Source organism: Lycorma delicatula, chromosome 6, assembly GCF_047948215.1.
Source record: "Lycorma delicatula isolate Av1 chromosome 6, ASM4794821v1, whole genome shotgun sequence".
Classification (NCBI taxonomy): Eukaryota; Metazoa; Arthropoda; class Insecta; order Hemiptera; family Fulgoridae; genus Lycorma; species Lycorma delicatula.
This window is the reverse complement of record NC_134460.1, coordinates 5,651,345-5,671,885: the sequence shown is the minus strand read 5'-3', so window position 1 is coordinate 5,671,885 and position 20,541 is coordinate 5,651,345. Positions and strand designations below refer to the sequence as shown.

The window sequence follows — 20,541 nt, the reverse complement described above, 5'->3', positions numbered from 1 at the left end:
TAATCTATTTGTAGCGGTATGAATATTGAACTTTAATCGGATCGCCTGTACAATTTCTTTTCTTATATATGAGGTGTTGCTTCTACATAAAAACTGGATTGGGGCAAGGAGACGGCCTCTCACCACTCCTTTTTAACTGCACCCTCGAATTTGTCATGAGAAAATGGTATGAAATAAATCCCAAAAATATAAAAATGGGTACTAAGAAAAACTCCATCACACTAAATCGACTAGGATTTGCAGATGACCTCGCTCTTTTAGCAAATAATATTCAAGAAGCCAAAACACAAATCATGAGCCTTCAAAACCTAGCACAAAAGATAGGGCTTCATATCTTTTTCGAAAAAACTGAACTAATGGCCATAGATCCTCTGGTAATAGAGCGCATTACGGTAAACGATCAGAAAATTAAAATAGTAAAACAATTTAAATATCTAGGGGAAATAATAACTTATAATTTAAATGAAAAAGTGACACGGCAAAACAGGACAAATAAAATGATTAAATCCCAAAAATTAACTCGGTCAACATATAACAAAAAATGCCTTTCTGCTAAAACAAAACTTAAACATTATAAAACTGTAGTACAGCCAGAAGTCACCTACGGAAGCGAGACCCTTTTCAAAATCACTCGGAAAAACCGAATTGAAAAAATTCTGAAAATAGAGAGGAGAATTGTCAGAACGTGTATCAATAAAAAACACCAAAAAGAAGGCTGATGGTGGATTGTGCCAAATGAGGTGGTGTATCGAGAAATAGAGCCTGTTACTGATACTATGCGGAAAAAAAGAATCTCTTTCTTCGGTCATCTCATAAGGACACCGGAAACAAGACTGTCAAGAAATATCATTGAAAAGCTAGACGTAGGATGGATCAAAGAAATTAGAGAAGATATAAAAGAATTGGGAATTTCCCTGACTGAGCTACAGAATAAAACTGGAAAAATTACAAAGCTAAAAGAGAAAAACATTAGATTTAAACAAAAGACAGACAAACGACAAAATACAACGAAGAGGGTGTTTACGGATGAAGAAAAGAAAGCAAGATCTGAACGGATGAAGAAATACTGGGCAGCTCGAAAGAGTAAAATAACACGGTTTTCTCAGAAAAGATCCAACTAAAATTGACTTAAGTGGTCCCATGTTGGCCGTAAAAGCATAATAATAATAATAATAATATGAGGTGTTGAACCATAGTACACTTTAATGAGGGATTTCGTCGGGGGACCTCTCTTCACGGGATTATAACGATTCAAATTTACTCCTGGTTCTCTATGAGGTACCGATTGCAAATGCTAACAGATAGACAAAAAAAATTAAATTAATAAAATCAATAAATTTAAATACAGATAAAAGTCGTTCGAAATAAATATAAAAGCGAGGAACGTGGCTGTTAGATAAAAATAAAACGGTTGCTGAACGTGAGCGAAGACTCAAAAATTCGGGAATATCATTTTTATCATCGTGGATACTTTGAACTGAGGATTAATAATACGTAATCAAATGTATTTTAAAAAGAAAAATTATTTGACGCTAAGAAAATATGGCGTTTTAAAGGTCTGTCCAACAAGAGTTTCAAAACTGTGATGCTGTTTCTAATTTTTTTTTTTTGTCTTCAGTCATTTGACTGGTTTGATGCAGCTCTCCAAGATGCCCTATCTAGTGCTAGTCGTTTCATTTCAGTATACCCTCTACATCCTACATCCCCAACAATTTGTTTTACATACTCCAAACGTGGCCTGCCTACACAATTTTTCCCTTCTACCTGTCCTTCCAATATTAAAGCGACTATTCCAGGGTGCCTTAGTATGTGGCCTATAAGTCTGTCTCTTCTTTTAACTATATTTTTCCAAACGCTTCTTTCTTCATCTATTTGCCGCAATACCTCTTCATTTGTCACTTTATCCACCCATCTGATTTTTAACATTCTCCTATAGCACCGCATTTCAAAAGCTTCTAATCTTTTCTTCTCAGATACTCCGATCGTCCAAGTTTCACTTCCATATAAAGCGACACTCCAAACATACACTTTCAAAAATCTTTTCCTGACATTTAAATTAATTTTTGATGTAAACAAATTATATTTCTTACTGAAGGCTCGTTTAGCTTGAGCTATTCGGCATTTTATATCGCTGCTGCTTCGTCCATCTTTAGTAATTTTACTTCCCAAATAACAAAATTCTTCTACCTCCATAATCTTTTCTCCTCCTATTTTCATATTCAGCGGTCCATCTTTGTTATTTCTACTACATTTCATTACTTTTGTTTTGATCTTGTTTATTTTCACGCGATAGTTCTTGCGTAGGACATCATCTATGCCGTTCATTGTTTCTTCTAAATCCTTTTTACTCTCGGCTAGAATTACTATATCATCGGCAAATCGTAGCATCTTTATCTTTTCACCTTGTACTGTTACTCCGAATCGAAATTGTTCTTTAACATCATTAACCGCTAGTTCCATGTAAAGATTAAAAAGTAACGGAGATAGGGAACATCCTTGTCGGACTCCCTTTCTTATTAGGGCTTCTTTCTTATGTTCTTCAATTGTTATTGTTGCTGTTTGGTTCCTGTACATGTTAGCAATTGTTCTTCTATCTCTGTATTTGAACCCTAATTTTTTTAAAATGCTGAACATTTTATTCCAGTCTACGTTATCGAAAGCCTTTTCTAGGTCTATAAACGCCAAGTTTCTAATTAAAAAAAGAAAAATTTACGATTCAGTTTTTTTAATTTTAAAAGTATTCATTAAAGAGTGGCTAATTTTTACTTTAATTTATTTAATTCTCGATCAAAACTCTAATCGCTTCGAAGAGATCCGGTCACGCTTGTTCTTTTTTTCCTTTTCAAATTGACTGCTTGATTTTTTATCGAACAAAAAAAAATTAATAAATTTATTAAACAACAATAATTAAAAATAAGCCGTAAGGAACAGACGATTAATGTAATATAAAAATAATTATAAAAAAAATTTAACTATATAAAATAATTTTATTTATTATGAAAATGTATAACTATACGTACCTTAAAAACAAGACTTGAACTGGTGAATGTAGGTCTGTTATCATTCAAATCAAGTACTTCAACCCTTAATAAGCGTACAGATTGTCGGGGAGGATTTCCATTATCAGTAGCGGATACAGCGATTCTATATATAGATCTTTCTTCATGATCAAGCACTACCCTGGTTCTGACGAGTCCACTAACAGGATCCACAGTAAATACTCCATAACCGTCCGTATCACGACCTATTAATTAAAACATAACATAATAAAAATTTTTATTTTAAATTAAATCTAAAATTATATTAGATAATACGGATGAGGATATTCGTTTTAAAGTACTATGTTTTTAAAACTAAAAAAAAAACGGTTTAACATAAAAATATAACTCGTTTTACAAAGTAAAAATTTAGTAGCATGTACGATAACGTTGTAACGATGAATAAGATTATACTTTTGTAACTATGCCACGCTATCCTACTAATCGGAACCTCTAATCAGAACCTTTGAAAATTCAGACCAGCAGCATATTATTGATCATTAAAATTCTAAATTTTAATTTTTATTTCTAAAAATCCTTTTATATAAACCATCTGTAAAATAAAAATAAACAATATTACGATTTAACAATTTCATAATGATAAAAATTTTATTTTGAAAATTACATTAAGTTAAAAAAAAAGTAATATAATATTTGAAAAGTTATTATTGCGTTTTAATGCGATAATATGTATAATAGAAATACGTGGGGAAAGATAAGCGAGAGTAACGTCGAAGTCGTACAGCGATTCCAAAAAAAATGATTAAAAATATAATAGAAACGCCGTGATTTGCGAATAACTGGAATTCACGATTATATAGGATCGCCAACCGTTAGAGAGGAGATACGGCGATTCGGTACAAGATAGAAAACGAAACCGAACAAACACGTGAACTGGCTCGCGGTTAATCTCCTGAATAACAGCGAAGACGTTAGGCGCCTAAATCGACTGTATATGTATATTAGATCTGTACGTTCTCCGAGATTTGAGGTAAATCAGGTACCCTAATGTGTTTTGTGCATCGTTACGCGGACATTTTGCTGCGGGCGCAGCGACTCCTCTTGCTGGCTGTTATAGGCGGTTGTAGAACAGTCTTGCGGGAAGCAGTCTGCATTAATGCATCAGCATTAATTAATTAGCGACTGATGATACAGTGAACCACGTTCTCTATGTCTGTCCCAGACACGAGGTCGAATGCGTCTGGTGGACGAAGCGGCATCGGGTACTTGGCGCACCAGGAAGATACCAACTGTGATATTGCTTGATGTGAGCAATGCCTTTAATTCGCTGAAATGGGATGCGATCCTACAAGCGTTGAGAGATAAGGATATTCCTGGATACCTAAGAAGAATTATCCAGAATTACCTGCAGGATAGGTTTGTTGTTTGTCACCAGGGTAGATCCTGCTTCCGCTTCAAAGTGACGTGTGGAGTGCCTCAAGGCTCTGTCTTGGGGCCACTCCTTTGGAATCTGGTCTATGACGGAATTCTCGGGCTGAGTTATCCTCTGGGTGTTTTCCCAGCGGCTTTTGCTGACGACCTGGCCTTGGTTGTTACTGGAAAAATTGAAGTAGAGGTATCGGAGAAGGCAAACGCAGCGATACGAATGGCAGAAGTCTGGATGTCTACTAAAGGCTTTCGCACGGTAAAACAAAATACGTAGTCATGACAGGTCGTAGGAGAATATCTGACATCCTAATTCGAGTAGGGGGTAATCTTGTCCAGCAACAGACTTCAGCCAAATATTTAGGGATCTGGCTTGACAAGAGGAGGAGTTTTACGACACACGTGAATGAAATACGTAAACGAGCTGAATGCACGGTCAAAAATCTTAGCAGATTACTCGGTAATATGACAGGATCCAGAACTGCGAAGCGTAAGATTTACGCTCGCGTAGTTAATTCCTCCCTCCTCTATGAATCATGAGACCTTGCCGTTGGTGAGGGGGCTTGAGTGCTCAGGGATACAGAGTAGCTGGACCGAAGGTGCAACCATATCGGAGAGGTATCTGTTGAGAGCCAGACTAAGGAATGATTCCTGAAAGAGGGCAGCAGCTCTTTCAGTAGTTGTTAGGGGCGTGAGTCAGGACGACTTAAACGGCCGTATCAACATCACTCAGTCCTCTGAGTACTGCGCAGCTGAAAGCAATGGAAAACTACAGCTGCTTTTTTTCCAAGAAAATGTGGCTCTGCATTTTCACATATACAATAATGGAGGCGCCTTCCTTGGTAAAATATTCCGGAGGTAAAATAGTCCCCCGTTCGGATCTCCGGGTGGGGACTACTAAGGAAGGGGTCACCAGAAAATTAAAAAATAACATTCTACGAGTCGGAGCGTGGAATGTTAGAAGCTTAAAAAAGGTTGGTAGGCTAGAGAATTTAAAAAGGGAAATGGATAGGGTAAACGTGGATATAGTAGGAATTAGTGAGGTTCGGTGGGAAGAGGAAGGCGACTTTTGGTCGGGTGACTTTAGAGTAATTAACTCAGCGTCAAATAATGGGCAGGCAGGAGTAGGTTTCGTGATGAACAAGAAAATAGGGAGGAGAGTGGAGTATTTCAAGACGCATAGCGATAGAGTCATTGTAATAAGGATAAATTCAAAACCTAAACCGACAACGATTGTTAACGTCTATATGCCTACAAGCGCCCATGATGATGATGAGGTAGAATGTGTATACGAAGAGATTGATGAAGCAATTAAACACGTAAAAGGAGATGAAAATTTAATAATAGTTGGAGATTGGAATGCAAGCATTGGAAAAGGCAAGGAAGGAAATATAGTGGGTGAATACGGGCTGGGCAAAAGGAATGAAAGAGGGGACCGACTTATAGAGTTTTGCACGAAGTATAATTTAGTAATTGCCAACACCCAATTTAAAAATCATAATAGAAGAATATACACTTGGAAAAAGCCAGGCGATACTGGAAGGTATCAGATAGATTATATCATGGTTAAGCAAAGATTTAGAAATCAACTCGTTGACTGCAAAACTTACCCTGGAGCAGACATTGATAGCGACCATAATTTGGTGATAATGAAATGTAGATTGGGGCTTAAAAACCTGAAGAAAAGGTGTCAGATGAATCGGTGGAATTTAGAGAAGCTTGCGGAAGAGGAGGTAAAGAAGATTTTTGAGGAGGACATCGCTAGAGGTCTGAGTAAAAAAGATAAGATAGAAAATGTAGAAGAAGAATGGGAGAATGTTAAAAAGGAAATTCTTAAATCAGCAGAAGCGAACTTAGGCGGAATAAAGAGAACTGGTAGAAAACCTTGGGTTTCAGACGATATATTGCAGCTGATGGATGAACGTAGAAAATATAAGAATGCTAGTGATGAAGAAAGTAAAAGGAACTATCGGCAATTAGGAAATGCTATAAACAGGAAGTGCAAACTGGCGAAAGAAGAGTGGATTAAAGAAAAGTGTTCAGAAGTGGAAAGAGAAATGAACATTGGTAAAATAGACGGAGCATACAGGAAAGTTAAGGAAAATTTTGGGGTACATAAATTAAAATCTAATAATGTGTTAAACAAATATGGTACACCTATATATAATACGAAAGGTAAAGTCGATAGATGGGTGGAATATATTGAAGAGTTATACGGAGGAAATGAATTAGAAAATGGTTTTATAGAGGAAGAAGAGGAAGTTGAGGAGGATGAAATGGGAGAAACAATACTGAGATCTGAATTTAAGAGAGCATTAAAAGATTTAAATGGCAGAAAGGCTCCTGGAATAGACGGAATACCTGTAGAATTACTGCGCAGTGCAGGGGAGGAGGCGATTGATAGATTATACAAACTGGTGTGTAATATTTATGAAAAAGGGGAATTTCCGTCAGACTTCAAAAAAAGTGTTATAGTAATGATACCAAAGAAATCAGGGGCAGATAAATGTGAAGAATACAGAACAATTAGTTTAACTAGTCATGCATCAAAAATCTTAACTAGAATTCTATACAGAAGAATTGAGAGGAGAGTGGAGGAAGTGTTAGGAGAAGACCAATTTGGTTTCAGGAAAAGTATAGGGACACGGGAAGCAATTTTAGGCCTCAGATTAATAGTAGAAGGAAGATTAAAGAAAAACAAACCAACATACTTGGCGTTTATAGACCTAGAAAAGGCATTCGATAACGTAGACTGGAATAAAATGTTCAGCATTTTAAAAAAATTAGGGTTCAAATACAGAGATAGAAGAACAATTGCTAACATGTACAGGAACCAAACAGCAACAGTAGCAATTGAAGAACATAAGAAAGAAGCCATAATAAGAAAGGGAGTCCGACAAGGATGTTCTCTATCTCCGTTACTTTTTAATCTTTACATGGAACTAGCAGTTAATGATGTTAAAGAACAATTTAGATTCGGAGTAACAGTACAAGGTGAAAAGATAAAGATGCTACGATTTGCTGATGATATAGTAATTCTAGCCGAGAATAAAAAGGATTTAGAAGAAACAATGAACGGCATAGATGAAGTCCTACGCAAGAACTATTGCATGAAAATAAACATGAACAAAACAAAAGTAATGAAATGTAGTAGAAATAACAAAGATGGACCACTGAATGTGAAAATAGGAGGAGAAAAGATTATGGAGGTAGAAGAATTTTGTTATTTGGGAAGTAGAATTACTAAAGATGGACGAAGCAGGAGCGATATAAAATGCCGAATAGCACAAGCTAAACGAGCCTTCAGTAAGAAATATAAGCTGTTTACATCAAAAATTAATTTAAATGTCAGGAAAAGATTTTTGAAAGTGTATGTTTGGAGTGTCGCTTTATATGGAAGTGAAACTTGGACAATCGGAGTATCTGAGAAGAAAAGGTTAGAAGCTTTTGAAATGTGGTGCTATAGGAGAATGTTAAAAATCAGATGGGTGGATAAAGTGACAAATGAGGAGGTATTGCGGCAAATAGATGAAGAAAGAACCATCTGGAAAAATATAGTTAAAAGAAGAGACAGACTTATAGGCCACATACTAAGGCATCCTGGAATAGTCGCTTTAATTTTGGAAGGACAGGTAGAAGGGAAAAATTGTGTAGGCAGGCCACGTTTGGAATATGTAAAACAAATTGTTAGGGATGTAGGATGTAGAGGGTATACTGAAATGAAACGACTAGCACTAGATAGGGAATCTTGGAGAGCTGCATCAAACCAGTCAAGTGACTGAAGACAAAAAAAAAAAAAAAAAGTTAATTCCATCTTACTTTACGGTATACAAGTCTGGGAAAGAGCTCTGCGTGCCGACAAGAACAGAAGAGCCCTTGAAGGAATTCAACGGCGCATGGGCTTAAGAGTGATATGCGCATATTCTTCAGTCTCCACCGAGGCGGTACTCGTAATTGCAGGAGTTCCTCCGCTTAAACAACTGGCGGAGATGCGAGTGAGTATAGCATGTGGACAACCTTCTAAAGAAGCATATGAAGAGATGCTGCGTAATCGGCAACATCGTTGGGATGTAGCCAACACGGGACGATGGACACATCGTTTGATACCTTTGATCCGACCGTGGATAGAAAGGAAGTTCGGGGACATAAATTACTGGATAACGCAATTTTTTACAGAGCATGGGTCGTTCAGGTCCTATTTATGTGCGAGACTAAGGGTAGATAACAACAACTGTCCTTACTGTGGGGCATATGATTCCCCTGAACATGTAGTATTTGAATGTAACCGTTGGACCGAAAGCAGGCAATCCTGTGTAAGACGTATAGGGCCATTATCTACGGAGAATGTGGTGGATAAAATGCTACTTAACGAGGATAACTTTAATGTGATCTCGTCGTTTATAACCGCAGTTATAAAGAAGAAAGATGAGAAAGCTCGTCAAGAAGAAACCGCTCGCTGATGACGGCTTGTCGTAGGTGGAATTTCCACCTACGAAATAAAAGAGCTAACCGGTGAACTGACCTGCCGTGCCGGACATACAGCCGGCGGGCGGGGAGGCGAGCTAGAGTAAAGGACACTCCTCTGGCGCGAGTCAAACTTGATTGTAGATCCGTTCCAGAGGAGTAGGTGGGAATATAAAAAAAAAAAAAAAAAAGACACGAGGTCGAACGTTCACGAGCTGTTAAGGAACCTGAGAGAATACATTCCTTTCTGGATCTCCGTTTTAACAGGATGATCTGCGAGGAGCGGTCTATAGCGGCTGGTTTTCTTCGCGCCCTTGCGGTGTGTAGGTCTGCAGAGGGAGTTCAATCGAGGTACTCGATCGTGGTAAGATCCCGGGTGGCTAGGGTTCCGGCTTTGGCATTGGATCGGTCGGATGTAGGCGCATTGACATCGTGCCACGGTTATATCGGTGTTGTTTGTGATTCGATTTGGAGCTCCCGCTGGTGGGGGTGGCTGCGCCGTCGGGATATGTTAACCCGTGCGACCGGGGGCTTTGCTTCCCTACGCCGGTGGCGGTCCTGATCGTGACTTGGTAATGTCACGCGAGACATCATGATGGGATCGGGTGGGGATGCGGGTTTGTCCCCGGCTCCTGCGCGGACCGGAATAAGGTTGCGTTCCCCTTATTAGGCTACCTAAATCGGTCGACTTATTTGTGTGTAGGTCTGAATTTCTATGTTGGGTAAGACATAATTTTGATCGGTACGAGTGTAGCACTGATTTAACTGAGTGTAACCGATTTAACTCGTTCGTTTTCTGAGGCATTCACAGTCACGAACGGTGTTGTCAAATCTGTTCTAGGCGCGGGGTTCGCGTTTCCGCGGTTTCGGTCTGTTAGTTTGAGTGAATCATGTTAGGTTGGGTGTGAAGATGTCCGTTCGAGGCTTACGTGAAGGCGAAATTTGATACGTATTTTACAAATGTCTTCCGAGGCATTTAAATCAGCGGCATCCCGACCGAGGCCTGGCTGATGACTGTGAGATGTAATTAGTTACAGGGTTTAAAGACGACTTCCGGTAAAGCCCCTCAGGACTTGAAACGGAGGATGTGGTTTGGCAACAGGTAACGTCACAAGGTTTTTTGTTTGTTTGATCGATAAGAATATTTTTTGGTGTTTTCTATGCTTTTTAAGTTCTGAACTTTATCGATGTTCTTGGACTCATTTTTGTTTATTTTATATTCGTGCATACGTATGCATATACAACTGTATACGTATTCTTTGAGGTATGTTGATTCTGTTCATGAGCCTTTTTTCATGTAATTTTTTTTTGTATTCAAATTTACTTACGTTTACGGTAAGTCAGAACCGTAAGTTAAGCACCGCAACGCAGAAAAAATATTTTTAGAAGGTAACCAATACCAATGTCCACTTTCATTATTTACTAAAAATGTTTCGGTTATGCAAAAACTCGCTTTTAATTTTCGCGTTATAAGATTATTTAAAAATCTACTTCCATTACGAATTTTTTTCGTTTTTTATATTAAATTTTCTACCAAACTGTATCTAATTTCTATATTTTGTTTTGCAGTAAAAAAATTATATTCGTCGGTATGTTAAAAAAAAAGAAAAAAATTAGTTTTTATTTATAGTAAGTTGCAACTAGACGAATCATTTATTTCCACTGTAATTCATGATGATTTTTGGGTTCTATTATAAAGCCTTCCTGTAATCCGAACGATGTTACTTTGTTTGGATTATCTGGAATTACTAACTTAATAAGTTAAAAATACCTTCTATAATAAAATTACACGAATCAAAACGACAAAGTAAAGACAGAATGATTTTTTATAGTATAATTTCAATAAATATTAAAAAAATTATAAAATTCTATTTTATTAATTTTATATACTGTCGTTATACAAAAAAAAGTCGAACGACTGAAATGCCTACTGTTGGTTAAAGTCTGCATAAGAATTCTTTCTAAAGTACAAAGCAGTCGACATTCTTTCTTACATTTAACGTCATATAAATTATTTTGGAGGAATGTGATATACCTACATATATATATATATATTTATAACAATTCGACATGTTAATTATTGAATCATCAATTATTTTTCGTATTGGTAATCTTACAACAGATGATAAATTTATAATTAAATATTTTAAAAAAATTTAGATTTTGATAAAGCTATCGCGGAGAAATAAATTGAACAGAGAGAAAAAGAGAGATGCTGACAAATTTGAGAAAATCATATGCCGCATTTTCTAATAATTATTAACTAACAAAATACATCAAATTCAAATACTGTGAACGTTGTGTATCGCAGTTTTATTTACCGTATGAGTAGAAAAAGAAGTAAATTTAATTACAATAAAAGAAAATTATTATTTAAAAAACTAAGCGTTCATTAAAATATTTATAATACATCTATACATTCAGTTTATTTAAGATAATTTGTACGGTTAAAAATAAAGCGGATATTTACATTTTTGTTAAACAGATCATGTCAATATAAGTCTAAAAGAGTTCTTAGAAATACTTTTTTCTTCTTTTTAAATATAAGAAAAACATTATATAACAAACCGAAGTGAATTGTGTTTATTACTTTCATCTTGCCTCTTTCTGACTGTCTTACTACCTCGCGAGACTAAACTAGATGGGATTATCTTGTACTGGCATCGCCTCTTTATATTATACAAACACAAATACTCAAAAAGCCTCTCTTTATTTATTTATTTATTTATATATATATATTTTTTTTACAAGGGAGCGAACACAAACAGAATGAAACACACGCGAGGGGTCCCGTCTGGAATGAACGGTTATAAGTTACATTCACGTGTCCTTTGTTAATAATAAAATAAAAAATACAAGCGCTAAGAAAAACATAAACGTTGAATTATCGTAATTTAATTAGTAATAAATTCTTTTAATCTTATACAAATTAATACATTATATATATATTTTAAATCCGGTTCACGTTTTCACGAATTGAAAAAACCGCAATTGTTAATAGTCATACTGTATTATGCTATTTAATTGATTATTTATCGTCAAGCGTACTTAATTAATTATTAATAAAGTTTAATAACATTTATAAACACGACTTGATTTTTTTAATCTTATTCGTCTTCCTGTCGCGTAGAACTTTTTAAATTTAAATACAACGATAATATATAAACACCTTTCTGGTCTTCCACGATGTTTTCATCCGCCACATTGTTTCTAAAACATTATACTTTTGGTTCACCTCTTGTGTTTTGTACGAGATAAAATTTTTATTATTTATTTTCATCTATTCGAAGCTATTATAAACACGTGAAATCTTTCTCGATCTTTCATCTTATTTTAGTCTATGCTTTGAAAGAAAACGACCGACTGTGTTTTGGATGTTTACCTAGAGTTCTTACGAAGAAACAAAAAAATTCATTAAAAAAAGACATCAATTTTTTATGTTTTTTAAATAAATTCTTAAAAATAATTTGAGGTACAATTCTGGAGCCGATTTTATTCAATTTTTGAGGTAAAATTCATGAAATTTATTCCTTAATTTATTAAGTTCTAAGAATTTTAGTTTAGCCTCATTTCACCCTTCGAGCAGAAATTAGGGCGAATTCTTTCGCAAGCTACAACTCGACAACGAACAGTATCCGAACCCGTATTTATATGAACGTTTTTCTTTATTTTCACCAGTAAAACATGTTTGATCGATCGCACCGATTATAGAAGAAAAAAATTAGCTTTATTTCACATTAAACTCTTATGTTTGTGAATTATTACAGACTGGATTTTAATAAATAATATGACGAAAGTCAATTTTTTTTTATTTTGAATGTATGCAAAGATGCCACGGCTGATCGGGATTCGAACTCGGGACCTCCGCACGAAATGCCGAGACCATCTACTCAGCCACGGAGGTCGGCAATGGTGATTTTTACTTTTGGTTGTAACTCTTAATAGTTCCTCCTGGGTTATTTTTTTAATTAATTTTTTAAATAGTATATTTTTACATATTAACTTGTTTTTATTTACGGAGAACCTTTATAAATTAGTTTACTATATTTTCCTTTCCTACTCGTATACGCTATCCAAAATTTGTTCTATCCAATTTTTATAGCTAAAAAAATTATTTATTCACCTTTGCTTGAAAGGTATTATTTAAATTATTATTTTTAAATTTATTTATTTCCAGTAAACATAATTCCGTTTGAGGGTTTCGATCAATTCCTTGTTCTGTAACAAAACATATAGTTAAAGAATGACTGAAGAAACTATAAAATATTATAAATATAAAGACCCCGATTTTTATGTGTTTTTTCTGTAATCTAATAATTAATTCACAGAATAGTTTCTAATACTCAAAGATTTAGTAAAATTGAAATATAATTATAAAAAAATGGTAGTAACAAAATAGAAAATCGAGATTAAAAAAAAAAATTAAATACTGTATTGAAAAACTATCAGAAACTAAAAAAAAGTAATATCCTTTTGATGAACGTACCGGATTCCTAAATTAAAAAAAGAGAAACTAAGCTGTATGTAAATATTATTTTCACGAAGAAGATCTGTGCGTACTGTAATATACATAAAAATAATAATAATAAATGACTTTACAGATAGATAGACGGACAGTGTTAAATCGTAGAGCGATGACATTAACGTAGAGAGCAATCAATCAATGAATTTCTATGAGAGAATGCTATACAGAGTTAAAAATGTCATTCTATCGATGTGACGTGTTTACACTCAACCCTAACAGAGATATAGAGACCACTTCGTCATTAACTGCTCGATCACAATAGACGCTACGACCCTAAGAATTAAAATAAATTTAAAAAATAAACAGCGGCGTCGAGGAAATTCAATACTAATGTACTATAACTATTGGTATTTACATCATTAATTATTTTTAATTAGATAAATATATTTCTTTACGCCGACATGTACATAAATTAAATTTTTATGTATACCATTTATTACAGATGTGCTTGTAGGCTATGTTCGTTTATTGCACATAATTTACATAAATTATGAGAAATAAGTTATAACAAATGTATTATCAAAGTGAAGTTACTGGATATTAGCCTAGGGTTTTTTTCTCTGTGTGTGCGCGCGTGTGTGTTGGCGTAATGTGAATTATATACTTTTATTGGTTGTTTTACAGTACTTACATAAAATGAATATGTTTTAATTCTTCACTCTTGAGGTTAAAATAATATTTATTAACTATAAATATTAATAATTTACTTATCTTAAATATTTTCTAAGATGAATAACTAAACTCCAGAAATAATTTTTCAGCGATTTTAAAAAGAAAAAGGAATACATTCTACAGTGATATATTTTACGTTTAAGTTTAATAAAAGCTGAAAGACAGTTGCGGCTTGTTTCCGATGCAGGACTTACACTCACACGCACACACGAATTATTATAAAATAGTTATCATTTTATTTAAATATAATATTTTTTCGTTATTTAATTCGATGATTACTAAAGCTCGCGCGCATACCGTGTTTAATTCGCACCGGTGCGGCGGTACTAGCGGCGACAGTCGGTACTAACTAAACTATTTACATAGAAAAAATTTCGTTCTCGTCAGATCGGTGTAGCCGCGAGGCTTAACGCACAAGATACCGAATAGGCCGAGCGTTTGAGTTCGAGAATCGGCCAGACCGATTTTTTTACACTTTTTTACACTTAAAAAACTACCGCTAACCTGTGTCACAACATAGCAAACGACTGCAACAGAATTTATTGGGGAGGAGATGCGATTTTGCAAAATTTTTTTTTGCATATGTTGTTATTTTTTAATCGTTAACAAATGCGCCTAAGAAAAATGCGATCTTAATTAGGCGAAATCTCGAGATACTGAGGGTGACCTTGCTGTACAGCCTCATCCCTTGATCTTTTACATTGAAAATTCAACCGCATCAATGTCCCTCACGTAGAAGTAATCTGACCGAGTTTGGTCAAAATCGGACCGGCAGTTCTAGAGATATAAGATGATTTAGAGGCCGACACATACGAACATTAACATCGGGAAAATTTCCATCGGGCTTTTTGGCTTCTTTAGGCGTGAAAACGTCAAGATACGGTGAAAACCGCATGTCGAAATCGGACCGATTACAATACTTTCCCCTACAGACCTACAGCTCTGCTACAGCGGTATCTAGATGGAAAAGTAAAAATATTTTTGCTATAAAGATTTTCAAAAACTTTTTTCTATCGGATTTACTTTAAAGAGAAAAATTACAAAATACTGGCATTTTCGGTGACAAATTACAAACAAAATAAGGCGATTCGTAGACGTTCTGTAGAAAATATTATCAATATGGGCCTCGACGGAAAGCCAATTCATAATTCGAATATCGATAAAAACATTTAATAATTTAGCAGACAGTTCAACCGTATTATACCCATTTTGCAGCCGTTAGAGAAGAAATAAGAGTATTCAGATCGGTCTACAGGGAGGAGCTTTCCTACCCTAAAAACGCAACAATCATTCTAAATATAAGTATGGAATAGCTCCAAAGATCTCGGGATCCTTATCGTGGATCTATTAGAATTCAACTCCTGAGTGCATCCTTATCTCTAGAAATATGGAAGAGGACATCAAAAATAAAGGGGAAAAAGTTGTAGCTTTTGAGAAAGAATTATCTACCCGCGAAGGAACCGCAGATGGAGAATAAATAATCTTTTCAGAGATATCTCAGGAAAGCAATGCTCACGATCGGTCAAGAAATCTGGATATTTTTACCCGGAGGGAGAAGCCAGATCGATCAGTTACTGATCGATCGATTTATCTTTGAACAGCTTTATTATATATCGCAATAAATGTTCCATTTTCTCTGGGAGTTAAAGCGTTTCGTAGCTCTGAAGAATAGGTATCAGATAGATCCTTACATTACGTTTTTAGACGTCATAGAAATTTTGTATGCACCATCGTCTTCTTAATATCTAAATTAAGTTCAATAACGGACCGAATTTGCAAGAATTTACTATTCAAAGAAGTTTGTGTTGAAGTTAAGCTTAACTTTAAAATATTTAACGTAAATATTATACTAATTTATTTGCGTTAGTAAATTACAGGCTGGCCCCGATTATGTTCACAGTTGTTTTATACGTTTATTTATCACGAGAGATGAACTTTTTAACACGTAAAAAAATAAAAATAATAACTGAGATTCGAACATACTACCTTCCGGGTGAAAGCGCTAATCATTTACGGGGTTGGATTTTTATTCTAAAATACGGTTTAGCTTTTATTGAATTCGATTAATAATTTTTAATTCGTAATAATTATTTTATATTTTATTTAAATAATATTATTAATTAAAAAGATTATGCCGTCTGGAAGGTTATGGTGTATTTCTATCCCTGTTTACTCTTTCTCTCTTTTCTTTTCCTGTTTAGCCTCCGGTAATTACCGTTCAGATAATACTTCAGAGGATGATATGAATGAGTGTAAATGAATTGTAGTGTTGTACACTCTCAGTTCGACCATTCCTGAAATGTGGGGTTAATTGAAACCCAACCACCAAAGAACATCAGTATCAACAATCTAGTACTCAAATCCATGTAAAAATAACTGACTTTACTAGGACTTGAACGCTGGAACTCTCGACTTCCAAATCCTGTTTACTCTGGAATGATCATACTGATTTTTATAAAATAATTATGGAACGATTCGTCTCAATTATACGCGATATATCAAATCAATTAAAGTAGTAGTTTATTGAAGCCATTTCCTCTAATCCGAAAAATTCAAATTATTACTCGTATAAAATCGAATAAAAAGGCTTTTTTAAATATTTATTTTTATTTTAGGATTTCGAAAAATAATAATTACGAAAGAAAGGTCGTAAATTAAATGTAAAAAAAATATATAGGATGTTTATAAAATCCGTTTCAAGAATTCGAAGAAGAAGGTCCCCGCATCAAAATAAAAAAAAACTTACTTTAATGGAGGCTATCCTCCATTTCGTAGTTTTAACGTAAAAATTTATTTCTCAAGAACGGTTGATGGGATCGAGCTGAAATTTCGAATACCGCTAGGGTATTAGAGATTTACTAGTAAAAAAATAATGAATCTCACCTCTGAATTCATTTCAAAATGGCGGCCACGTAAACATTTTAATCGTTAATATCTTTGCAGCCGACGGCTTGTTTAAACGTAATGTTATGTCGATTTCAGCGATTAATATTTTCAATATTATTAACTTATTACAATTTATTTCACGATAACATTAATAAAATTATATCGGTTGAGTGCGTGTCGAGTTAATTTTATTCGGGAGGATATGAAACGTTAAACCTCTTATGAAAGAGGATTAACATTTCTTTGTAGTAACGTAACATTTAAATAGATCAGAGGTTACAAAGATCTTAACGATTGATAAGTTTACACGGCTGCCATTTTGAAATGGATTGAGAGATCAGGTTCATTATTTTTATACAAGTAAACCTATAGATATCCTAGCGATATACGAAATTTCAGCTCGATACGATTAACCGTTCCTGAGAAATAAATTTTTACGTTTAAAATACAAAATGGCAGAGAGCCGGTAAAATAAGCGTTTTCAGACGTATGTTGATGAAAAGATTTTTATTTGTTTAAATACGGGGACCGTCCCTTGAATTCTAGAAACGGTTTTATAAACGCTTTGTATATATCTACATGTATTTGGTATTAATGAAGCACGAAAACCTTTAAAGTACTTGAACAGTTAAATATAGAAAGATATAACGTAGCAAATGCTGAAATCAAATCACCCTTTTTTCGCTATAAGACTGCTACGCCCTAATTTAGTATTTTTTACAGCTAGGTTTACAACAGTTGTATATAATACATTCCAAGTGGTGAATTCATTCCGAAAAATAATCGTTACGAGGTAGAGCGTTTTATAAATTTCATTTTTCTATGTTAACTGCTGGAAAACTATTTAAGGGTAGCGTGCTTTGTTACAATTCTACGCGTATATATGTAGAATAACCCCCTACATATCTTACAAAAAATAATTGTGAAAATAGTAATTTAACAATTAAAATAAATTTTAAGAATATAATTACTCGTAATTAATATGAAGCAGGATTTTAAAATAAATTGAAATTGAATATGTAAAAACTCTTTTTAAAAAACCTTCTAAATTGGTACTAAACAATAGGGAAAAGGAAAAACGAAAGTACTGTAAATTAATTATAAATAAAAAACTTTGTTTTTGAAAAACGATTTCATAACTCTTAAAAAAATTCGAATTTTCATGTATATTATATATCAATTTTGACTATATCCTTTGCCAATTTAAAGAAAAAATACAATTTAAAAAATACTACAATTCAGTATTTTTGAATCCACTTAAAGTCCCTTCCTAATAAGAAAATTCTTCCATCAGAAATAATGAAAATTTCTTTTTCACGATAAAAAAAAAATTATTTACACTTTCAATGAAAAAAAAAAATAATAATATAGATAGGATGTTAGGTGATTTTTCTTTTTGTAATGGATTTTTACTATGTAATAAATCAATAATATTACCTTTTAGTATAGAATAAGTCAAAGTAGCATTATTCCCTTGATCTCTGTCAACAGCTCGAACACGCACGACTTCGGTACCTGGTGGTTGTTCTTCCCTAACGCTGATTACATCTTCTTGAGGATCGACAATATCGGGAGCATTATCGTTAACATCAGTAACAAGTACTCTAACAGCGACTCTTGCGCTTCGCGGTGGACCACCTTGATCTCTCGCTTCCGCTACTAATTCATGTACAGCTTTAGCTTCTCTATCTAAAGGTTCCCTCGTAAACATCTCGCCTGAAAAAAAGAAAAGAAATAAGTAATGCGATGTCAATGTCAATTCGTGCTACAATATCGTGATATATCTATATAAATGTATCAAACAATAATATCTGTAATCTATATTTATAAGTACAGCTTTATTTATATGGAAATAAATTCTGTAACATCGCTGAATGAAGATAAAGAAGCTGTAAAACAGATATAATAACATCTAATAATATTATATCGACAAGCGCATTTAAAAATTAAGGTTTTTCTCCGTTATTACCTGAAAAATAAAGAGCTACGCTAAATTGTTACCGAAATAAAATCGTGAAGAAAAAATACTAAAAAAGGTTAACGAAAAAAATCGTTAATCAGTTATCATCAATAGGTACAGAATTTAAGGTAGCTTTTCATTTTCTAATTGAACTGCGTAAAACGGCATTTTATCATTTTGTATTGAAAAATAACTTTTTTTTATTTTAATAAAAGGCATAATTACGCTTCTAAGATTCTTATACGGTTCTCAGATTGAAACTTTTCTCGGGTTGCAAATCGTTTCAGATTTTATGATAAACGGGTTTATTACAGCTTTTGTTTTACGGTACTTAAACTTAGGTTTAAAAACAAAATCGTTACGAAAAGAAAATTAAAGATGCAGATTTTTGAGAACTGTAAAAAAAATATAATTTGAGAAACCGTTACAGAAGCCAGGATATTCTAGATGAGATACGCAGGAAAACACGGTAGTAGAAAAGTTATCATTATATCGTAAAATCTAAGAACAACATTTGGAACGAACACCTTAGTGTAGTATCTAATACTATATAATCCGCAAGAGAAAAAGACCATGTTTTTAATATTTATAATTAATACATGTTTTTTTTTTGTTTGATTCCTCTATCCGCCGATCTACTGATAACAATCAAAATGCACATCTAGTGTTAGATTATTTTCTTTTATAAATAGTTTCTGAAGATTTTATTTTTAATTTTTCATTATTACTGCCAAACATTCATTATTCTGCATGTTTGATTCATAAAAAAACAAATATGTAACATTTTAATATGTAAAATTCTGAATTCATCACTTTTTTCAGACGGTTTGATAGTTTTTCTCCCTTACTTTTCTTTCACTTGCTAACTTTTATGTGAAAATATTATCAAAGGTAACATACATCCTCGAATACCTTTTGTATATATCAAAAGTTTTATTTCCCTTTAAAAATTTTACCCGTTAAAAGCGCGTAGAATGTCTCTAAATATGAGGTATCTATTTAATTCTTTTATATAAGAATTACCAACAACCTCTGATCGGTGTTAAAATCTTTTCATTTCTATTTTTTTTTCTTTTTCCTGTTTAGCCTCCGGTAACTACCGTTTAGATAATTCTTCAGAGGATGAATGAGGATATGTATGAGTATAAATGAAGTGTAAGTCTTGTACATTCTCAGTTCGACCGTTCCTGAGATGTGTGGTTAATTGAAACCCGACCGCCAAAGAACACCGGTATCCACGATCTAGTATTCAAATCCGTGTAAAAATAACTGGCTTTACTAGGACTTAAACGCTGGAATTCTCGACTTCCAAATCAGCTGATTTGGGAAGATGCGTTCACCACTAGATCAACCCGGTGGGTTGATATCCATTATACTGGATTTCGGTATGTTTGCCACAATAAAAACCAACTTTATATTAGGTAAAATCAAATAGCTAGCGCCTTATCTCCCTTAGTAAGCTTGACGTGGAATCGATTCTTGCATTTTATCGTGGATATGACGCCGTTCTTGTAAGCGATTATATCTCATGACGAGTAAATAAATCCATAATATTAAACGTAGAGTTTCAAATTTGGGTTGGTCTAGTGGTTAACACCACTAGACCAACC

The 20,541-nt window shown here is 34.0% G+C and overlaps 1 protein-coding gene across 1 annotated transcript in view; it reads right to left on the bottom strand.

The window, feature by feature from the left end:
* ds (dachsous cadherin-related 1) overlaps positions 1 to 20,541 on the bottom strand; it is a 222,397-nt gene that overhangs the window by 59,962 nt on the left and 141,894 nt on the right. Inside the window, exons 7-8 of the mRNA XM_075369073.1 lie at positions 18,409 to 18,687; positions 3,021 to 3,244 (exon numbers count right to left, since the gene is read on the bottom strand). Of these exons, the coding sequence (XP_075225188.1) occupies positions 3,021 to 3,244; positions 18,409 to 18,687 (503 nt within the window). The remainder of the gene's footprint in view (positions 1 to 3,020; positions 3,245 to 18,408; positions 18,688 to 20,541) is intronic.